This window comes from Elgaria multicarinata, chromosome 14 (assembly GCF_023053635.1).
Source record: "Elgaria multicarinata webbii isolate HBS135686 ecotype San Diego chromosome 14, rElgMul1.1.pri, whole genome shotgun sequence".
NCBI classification, from domain to species: domain Eukaryota; kingdom Metazoa; phylum Chordata; class Lepidosauria; order Squamata; family Anguidae; genus Elgaria; species Elgaria multicarinata.
Window position 1 is genome coordinate 16,385,880 of NC_086184.1, and position 9,896 is coordinate 16,395,775.

The 9,896-nt window shown below is 41.2% G+C and overlaps 1 protein-coding gene across 1 annotated transcript; it reads left to right on the top strand.

The window, feature by feature from the left end:
• The first annotated feature begins 225 nt into the window (after positions 1-225).
• RGS9BP (regulator of G protein signaling 9 binding protein) lies at positions 226-1,032 on the top strand. Its single transcript, XM_063140919.1, has one exon. The coding sequence runs from the start codon at positions 233-235 to the stop codon at positions 944-946; it is 714 nt and encodes a 237-aa protein (XP_062996989.1). The 5' UTR covers positions 226-232; the 3' UTR covers positions 947-1,032.
• Positions 1,033-9,896: the final 8,864 nt, after the last annotated feature.

Genomic DNA, 9,896 nt, shown 5'->3' on the forward strand with positions numbered 1-9,896 from the left:
CTCCAAAGATCCGGGCTTCTCGTCGCCCCCCGAGCGCCGTAGGCTCGACGCAAAGACCCGACCGGGGCGGGCTCTGGCCATGTGCGCGGGGTCCGGCGACGGCTCCCCGCGGCGGCTCGGGAGTCACCGGAGCTGAACTAGAGGGGTTCGTGCGCGCGAGGCGGCGGAGGAAGAGGGCGCGCTCGGTCGCCTGCAGCGGCTGCAGCCCGGCTGCGCTCTCCGGCGTTGCGCCATGGTGAAGGAGGAGTGCAAAGCGTTGCTGGATGCGCTCAGCAAAGTGACCGCTTGCTACCGGCACATGGTGCTGACCATCGGGGGCACCTCGGACTCGCAGAACCTGCGCGAGGAGTTGAAGAAGACCCGGCAGAAAGCCCAGGAGCTGGCGGTGGCCAATCGCAACAAGCTCACCACGGCCTTGAGGGACAAGACGGTGAGCAAAGAGGACAAGGCGGAGTTCGAGCGGCTCTGGGTCATCTTCTCCACCTGTCTGGAGATCTTGGAGATCGATATGCGCAGGGCCCTGGAGCTGGGCCAGGAGTTTCCCCTCAACGTGCCCAAGAAGCCGCTCATCCAGACGGGCATGAGCGGCGGCACCTCCGGGGTGGCCGCCAGGGCCATGAGTGTCCAGAATATGAAATACGAGGCGGACAACAACATAGACGTGGTGGATTTGAAGGACTTGGAGAACGAGATCAACCAGGTGGGGGAGATGATGTACGAGATGGAAATGAAAGTCAGTGTCCCGCAGTGGACGGTGGAAGCCAAGCAGGACCCCGGGGCAGAGCTGAAATCCACCATCAGCGTGGGCGCCTCCTCTATAGGCATGATCTCGGTGGAGGAAAACAAATCCTTTTGCGATATTAGCAAAGTGCTCGCGGGCATCATTTTTACTGCTGTGCTTCTGATCGCCATTATCCTGGCTGTGTGTGTAGCAAAACTCTCCTAAGGTTGGGAAGGTGACACCTGAGACGTTTCCATTCTCTTGAACTGGGAGGGGTTTGCTTCCCCGGGTTACAGTTTTCCAAGCAAAGGATGGGGGGGAATCAGGTTGTATCCTTTGTCCTGGGATGAGCATGTGGTCTGTCCAGATATTAACAAACTGGGGGTTTGTGCTATATTCTAGCTTTTAAGAACAGTCCATCCAAGGTACGCCTCTATTTGCATTTTTAAAAGATGTGGTGTCTGTTTGCTGGGCCCTTCATGGTTAATAATATATCAATATCACAACTACCAACCATAGTAGGGATTTGATGGCTATTTATAGACTGAGTGTTCTGGGTCACCAGAAACAAGTATTGTTTTTAAATCGGCTGTGAAGGTGGTCCATGTTTACAAACTGAGTTTGGAGGTGGGAGCAAACTAATAGAAAAGCTGGACAGATTTAGGAATTATATATAATTTCCTTTAAACAAAAAGGATATTGTGATCTGAATCAAGGACTTGTTTTCTCCCTCTAAAATATGTCTACTTTTATCCCTGGGAGCTAAGCTTGGGAATATTTGTTTTTGGAATCAAAACAGTATATTTTGAACTGTTTGTCAGGGTGTTAGGGAAAAGGTTTAATTGCACTTTTTTTTTTACACAGCATACAGTGTGAAAAGCAATCCAAATCTATAGATTAAGCACCCTTAACAAAGACCTTAAAAAGTCCTGTTTTCACTTCACTGTTGCATAATGTATTCTATCACTTATGTTTTGCAGGGAGGGTATAGGGAAATCTCTGCTTCTTTGCACTAATTCAGGTTCTTTATTTCATGCCAGTCAAATTTAAATGCTATATATAATGCACCAGACTTATCTACACAGAGAGAGAGGGAGAAAAAGAATAGGGCTTAATTCCAAGCATGTGTTCAGTTTACCCCCCTTGAAATCATTTATGGCTGAATCCCATGCCCCATTGAGCTCAGTGGGATTTAATTCTGAATTAATATGTATAGGATCACACTGCACAACTTAATCTGGGCTTAATGTTTTGTGCATTGAAGTTGGACAATGGGATGTGTGTAACAGTCAAGCTAGAGTGCAACATGATCTTAACCATGTTTAAGGTCTTGTTTAGAAATGCGCCATGCTGAATTAAATAGAACTTACTTCCTTATTAGTGTGTTTTAGGCTGAAGTCTTAAAATTTAAGGCTCCTGTGTTAATTTAGGTTTGCAGACTGCAGCCTCAGGCTAAAATCTGGAACATTCTTAAGTGGAAGCAATTTCTACTTATATCAGTGGAGCTTGCTTGCATCAAATGTGTCAGGGTTGGATCTAGATCTTTTTGTTTGAAAACAGTGTAGCGAGATTTTAAAAATTATGTTGAACATATGAAGCGGCCTTCTAGTGAGCCAGAGCACTGGTCTAGCTAGCTCAGCATTGTCTATACGGATTGACAGTGACCCTCAAGTGTTTCAGACAACCGTACCTGGAGATGCCTGGGATTGAACCACTTTGATTCTGTGGAACAAATAAGAGATCTGATCTCACGTTGACAGTCTGAGGTTTACACACGTGCATCTCCTATTACTGTTAATGGGATTTATATAGGTACCTGCAGGAATCAGGGAGATTAGAATCAATCTTGTAATCTTGTCATTGCCAAGAACTGGCACTAATGTGACTTGGATGGCCGTGTTTGGTCCTATAGCTAACAAGGTCCTTGAAAGTAAATGGCACAAATGGAATATAAACCTAGGATTTGAGCTCTACGTGGAACAATTTAGTTTTCCAAAGGAACGGATTTATCAGTATCCAGTATTATTATTATTTATTTATTTATTTATATAGCACCAACAGTGTACTTGGTGCTGTACAAAATATACAAATAAAACAGCGATACCCTGCCTAGAGGTTTATAATCTAAAATCACATTAAAACATATGAAGGGGGGAAGGGGTTCACAAAGCAGAAATAAGAGAATAATCATAGTAATAAGAACAGTAGATCAAGTACAAATATTTAAGATGTGTTCATGGAATTAAAGAGTATATAAATCTACTCTCTCAAGGCAGTTCATGAGGCACAGCAGAAGTGTCTTTCTCCCTATGTAAGCAAGGCCCTGCCTGAAATGGCTTTTAATCTAACATGCAACACATTACTCACTGTGATAACATGAAAGCCCATCGTGGGTTAATTAACCCTAGAAGATCTATGGCACCTGCCATCTGCCATTATGAATATGCAACTCACAACCAGAGGATTCTGTACTGTGAAAGCCTGCCAATGGCCGTTGAGAGTTAAACAACCCTCACATAACCCATGGTCTGTTGCAGGGTTATACAAGCTTTGTTTAACCCTCAAATAACCTCTGCTGGTCGGGTTTGTACAACACGACAAACCCCAGTTGGGGTTTGCATATTCATAATGGTGACCAGCATGCGCCACAGCTCGTGGAGAGGTTAATTAACCCACAATGTCATGTCATGTGAACTGGCCCAATGGCTTGTCAAGAACAATTTACTCAACTTGCAGTTTTCTATTTCGTTCATTCAAAACTGCAAAGTTTCTTGTAGCCATTTGAATGTGTTGACCTGTTTTGTAACAAATAGGGTTTTTTCCCCAAATAATATGTATTTTGATAAGTTAATGTTTATTGTGTCCTGCTTTAAACAGTTTACTGTGGAAAGGCAGTATGTAAATAAATGTAGGTAACCAAAAGGGCACTGGGCACTCCTAACCTCTTTAAAAGCAATTATTTTTCTAAATTTTAAATGACAGAATTAAGCATTGCACATATACCAAAAACATATATATGGCCTTTGTTAACTGAAGGCTGAGAGTTAATTTAACAGATGAGGAGACTTGACAGACGAGGCTTGACTCTGTGCAAACTGTAAATATGCACAAGTTGAAGAAAACTCTAAACCAACCCCCTGAGTGTAACTGAAGATTTTGTGCTACCACTATTCAGTTGTTGGATTTCTTGAAAATGATGATGTGTGTCTTATTCTGGATTGGGATAGTGTTACAAGTGCATGCTTTGCATGTATGATGCCCCAAATTAAATCCTTGGCATCTCTAGTTAATGTAACTTAGACAGGAGGGCTTGGTAAAATCTCCATAAGCACGAAGAACTCCTCTAGACAATACTGACCTAGATGGACCAATGGAGTCACAATATAGAATCATAGAATAGCAGAGTTGGAAGGGGCCTACAAGGCCATCGAGTCCAACCCCCTGCTCAATGCAGGAATCCACCCTAAAGCATCTCTGACAGATGCTTGTCCAGCTGCCTCTTGAATGCCTCTAGTGTGGGAGAGCCCACAACCTCCCTAGGTAACTGATTCCATTGTCGTACTGCTCTAACAGTCAGGAAGTTTTTCCTGATGTCCAGCTGGAATCTGGCTTCCTTTAACTTGAGCCCGTTATTCCGTGTCCTGCACTCTGGGAGGATCGAGAAGAGATCCTGGCCCTCCTCTGTGTGACAACCTTTTAAGTATTTGAAGAGTGCTATCTTGTCTCCCCTCCATCTTCTCTTCTCCAGGCTAAACATGCCCAGTTCTTTCAGTCTCTCTTCATAGGGCTTTGTTTCCAGACCCCTGAACATCCTGGTTGCCCTCCTCTGAACACACTCCAGCTTGTCTGCGTTCATTATATCTTGATCAAACGAGTAACTCAAGAGCAGTCATTCTACTGCCACACAGCTAGCAAGAAGTTACTGTGCAGTTATTAAGAAGCAAGAGAAAGAATCTTACATCTTGTTCCTAACTATAGTTACTTGAAAGTAAAGTCACTAAAGGTGCAATCCTACGCCTGTTGAGAAAGAAAAACATCTTGCAACTCCCACGGGCCCTCTAACCAGCCACGCGGGGCATTAGAAGACTTTTTTTTTGTCTAAACATGCATTAGGATTGCACTCTAAGCCTCTATTCACAATTCTGTTAAATGTAATTAATAGGCCCAACTTAATAGTAGTAAAACTTGGAATTGGGTCCCATTGATTTCCACGTAATTTCCATGTGGCATGTTAGGGATAAGTATGCTCGTCTCATTACTATACTTACAACTGGATATCTGCAGTCCATTCTTATGTATGTTTACATAGGTCCAATTGGGGTCAATGGATGCCTGCAATACTAAGAATACTTGGAAGAAAGTCACGTTGAAATAAGTGGAGCTTCTGACTATAAATGAAATAGGAACAGGCTACACAGCTTTTGGGAGTAAGCCCCCATTGAATATATTGGACTTAACCTCTGATTTATAAGAATGTATACCAATGGGTCCGCCAGTGAAAACACGGGATCCATTTTTATAGACATGTGTTTAGATACAATTGGAATGTTGGGCAGCTTGTAAATCAATTAAGCCTACAGATTTCAATTTAGACCAGATTTATTGACGAGCTCTGAATGCAGTTCCTTCAAGGGCAACATAATTCCCCTGTTAGCTTCCTTAGAATTGTACGTTTAGGATTATTAACTTGTAAATTCAACTCTACAATTCTAAACAAGCTAACTAAAACTGATAGAACATATTTCAAGTTAAATATGCTCAAGATGGCCTGCTGTCCTACAATTTATTTATTTTAATGGAAACTATTTCCATGTAAGTCTGTAAAGAATGAGAGCCTGGCTTTTTTCTTTTCTTTTTTAGAATTAAACTGTTAATCTTCCTAAATCCCAATGAGAGTTGACTAAACTGGCACAGACCATCCATTGATAAGACATAGTGAAACCTGCCAATTTGTGTTACAAGCACTGCTGGAAGATTTGCTGTCAAAGCAAGTCTCTTAGTCTTGTAGAACCCAATAAGACTTCTAAATATGTGTGGCACAGAGTGGTAAGCGGCAGTTACTGCAGCCGAAACTCTCCCCACGGCCTGAGTTCGATCCCAGCGGAAGCTGGTTCTCAGGCAGCTGGCTCAGGTCGACTCAGCCTTCCATCCTTCCGAGGTTGGTAAAATGAGTACCCAGCTAGCTGGGGGAAAGGTAACTGCGACTGGGGAAGGCAATGGTAAACCGCCCCACTACAAAGTCTGCCAAGAAAACGTCAGCGAAAGCAGGCGTCCCTCTAGGAGTCGGCAATGACAGGTTCCTTTCCTTTCCTTCATATTCTTCAGGAGCAATCCTATGGCCCCTAAAGGTCATAGGATACTGCGGGGGGGGTGTTTCCCCCTCCTCCCAAGGTCTGAGACAGCACTTGGACCTTGGAAGGGTGAGTCAGAACTCCCAAGTCCATGACACCTTGCAGCTGCCCTCCAAGGCCAAAAAGCAACCTTGGAGGAGGGGAAAAAGTGGCGTTTGAGTGGATGGGGAGGGAATGAAACCAGAGAGGTCGGGATTCAAGCTGTCCTGAGCTTCTTCCAGACTCCTTCAAGGCCCATCTAATAAAACAAAACGAAAAGCACAATGGGAGGATTGGGAGACCAAGCTTTATTTATTTATTTATTACCTTTTTATACCACCCAAGATGACCTCCAACGCTCATCCTGCCCTGCACTGGATGATCGGAGGATTTTGAGTTCAGGGGCTTCTGATCATCACGGTGTAATCGATAGAATTGTGTCCTTAATGAATTACACTCCAGGTATCAAAAGGTTTTTGATTGTTAATATCTGCTATTTAATCCAAAAATGGTACTGAGGAATGGAATTGGGATTCTGTTTATTTGAGATTACTGGGATAATGTCAAAGCTGTGTACTCCTCTTGGTGCTAAAGTACCCAAGTCTATACATGTAGATATACTCAAATCGCTGCTATTGATCTGTCCACTGTTTTCACTTAAATTGTTGTACATTGAGAGGCCCCCATCTTTGCTACTGTAAGGGCTAGATGTGTCACTTTAGTGTGATTCACAGACCTTTTATGAGAGAACACCTGCACAAAAAGCTCTCTTAAATGGCCTGCAGATGACATTGGTTAAATGCTGTGAGTGTATGTGGACTGCAAGTCTCCGTAGTTGGATTGCTGCTATCATTATTTTAGGGTGCAGTCCTATGCATGTTTAAACAGGAAAAAAGGCCTACAACTCCCAGCATTCCCTAGCCAGCCATACTTGCTAGGGAATGCTGGGAGTTGTAGGACATTTTCTGTCTAAACATACATAGGCTTGCATGCTTGATCAGGAATGAATTCTGTATTTTTGCACATTCAGAACTAAAGTTCAAGTGACACAGTGTTTGTTTTGAAATAATCAGGAAATCCACTTTCCATAATGAAGAGCTAGTGTTTTTATAGTCCCAGCATGGATCACTGTCATTCCTCTTATTTGTTTTTGTGGAACTGTCAGGTTTATGAGGTGTAAATCTATCTGTTTTATTGTCATACAGGATTTGTTTTGCAAATGATCTAAGTTATGTGTTGCATACATTCATGACTGTACAAAAGATATTATTTGCATAGATAATTCCTTATACTCCTGTGATACTTTTCCTAAGAATATTTATTTGGAAATAGATTCTGTTGACATCAGAGGGATCTGTTTTCAAGTGTTAAGTGTGTGTGTGTGTGTGTTATTATTTGTGTTTGTAAATGAGTAGTAGACTTTACTACTTGCATTTCTCCGATTTCAGATTTACATCTCATTAACAAGTCTGTTTCTAATCACTACTATCATCTGAGCTTATGTTCAGGTAAAGATAGAACCAGGTCTGACACAGGTTTGTCACCATCTAATTAGCTAATGACCCCAGCGTTAATCTCCCATGTATGTCCAGTACAATTGTATGTGCAATGTGACCCAGGCCCAGCTGCCTATTGCATGGTTTACTAAGCTGAGCAGATCCAAAGGAGATCAATGCACCTGTATCTTTAAATACCCTATTTCTTCTATTCTAAGACGCACTTTTTCCCCATATAATCATCTCTAAAAATGGGGTGCGTCTTAGAATCGCAGGTGTGTCTTAGGGGTTTTTTTTTCTGTTGGTGGTACTGAAATTAGTGTGCGTCTTACAATCGATGGCGTTTTACAATCGAAGAAATACGGTAGTGATGTAGAGGAAGACATGTGGACAGGTTCAACCTGCCATGCAAGTCAATAAAATAAAATGTTCTTGCTGGAATTCCTTTTATGCAACGGTGAAAATATAGATCTGTTCTCCTTTGCCTCTGGTCTCGCTATGGTTAACAAGAGTGAAAGTTAGGCATTCCACCTTTATTGAATACCTTTTTAAAAAACCAAGTTATTTATTTAAAGCTGAAGTTCAGCTTTTGTTAAAACTAACACCCATACATACACACACACACACATTTTTTAAGGCCTGATGATTTTCTTATGTTTACAGCCTTAGCTATTTTTATTATTATAAGAATGTATATTTTCACTGGAAAAGGCATTAGAAGTCTTTTTTTCTAAAATAAGATTTTTTTAAAAAAAAACCAACCCAGTCTTCGTTGTATTTTACAGAGTATGACAAAAGTCAAGTATTATGACTATGAAGATGATCCAGGATTTATAAATACCAAGAATTTGGTACAAAATGATAAAAGCACTTTTGATTTTTACCATTCAAATGTTTGTTGGGTCCATATTTCAGAATTGTTTTAGTATGAATGTGGAAGTGTTAAATTATTTTAATGAGCTGGCATCATTCCATCTGTGCAAGGGTGTTGCTTTTATGCTCAAGATAAAGCCTGTTGCTATTATTTATTTAAAATAAAGTCTGTTCTGTTAACTTGCCTGCCTGTTTGTAGTAGTTGTGTGTTTTTAAAATGACAGATGCCCGAGCGTAAGCTTATCAGTCAAACTAAGTTATACTCCATACTGAGTTACTTAGGTGATCCAAATAACCCAATTCAGTACTACATTGTTAAACATTGCATGACTTTAGGTTGCCTTAAAATTCTACTGTTATTTCATTAGATTGATATTTGCCCTAGAAATAAATTACTGGCAAGGTTTGCATATAACAGTGTTTACTGTCAAATACATGCGTGCAACGCCAAAATGCTAAACACTGTACCAGATTACCAAACTTACTGTTTAAATAGTATCAAGTTACAGTGCAATCCTAGACATGTCTGCTCAGAAGAAAAGTCTCACTGCCAGGTAAGTGGGTATAGGATTGCAGCCTTAATTTCATATTTTCCTTTAATTTCTTAAAACAGTACAAACACTTGCACCTTTATAATACAATGCAGTGGAAATTTGCTTAGTTGTAACTACAAATTACTTTGCGTTCAGTTTGTATAACAGTGGTAGCCAAACCGATTCTCAGAATTATGGCTAAAACATATTCACTTGAAAGTTCCGTTTTAAAAAATGGCGCTAACTTGAAAGCAATTTTATTTCATTTATTATTACATTTATATCCTACCTTTTTTTCTTCAAGGGACCCAAGGCGGCGTACAAATCCTCCTTCTCTCCGTTTAGCCTCACAACAACCCTGTGAGGTAGGTTGGGCTGAGTGTCTGTGACTGGCCCAAAGTCACCCAGTGAGCTTCCACAGCTCAAACCCAGATCTCCTGACTCCCAGTCCAATACTCTAACCACTACACCACACTGGCTGTGTGTTTATATTTAAATTACTCCACCATCCTGATTCTTACGACACTGATACCACACCTATAGTAGGATTTGTAGCAGCCAAGCATTTGAAAGTCTGCAGAGAGGACAGAAAAGGGAGGGATTCAGTTGAAGTTTACAGCGCTGTATTGAAGCCAAGGGATCTACAGACGGAAAAATTGAATACTGATGTTCGCGTATGCATCCTGAACTAAAGGAGTGCAAGTGGTTAATCACATTTTGTTCATGTTAAAAACGAGCAAATCAAAAGCAGGAGGAAAGAGCTGATAATGAGAAAATAAATATTGCCACATATGAAATTAAAATTCAAAAGAATGAAACCGGAAAAGCCATGTTGTGACAGAGGATTGTTTCTATATAAAAACAAAATCCAAAAGGTCTTAAATCTAGCCTTCCGGCTAAAAATTAAGAGTGCAGAATAATAATTTTTATATAAATAAATGTT

What these genes read in the sequence shown, in the direction of transcription:
- RGS9BP (XM_063140919.1), top strand. Translation starts at nt 233, where the DNA reads ATGGTGAAGGAGGAGTGCAAAGCGTTGCTGGATGCGCTCAGCAAAGTG.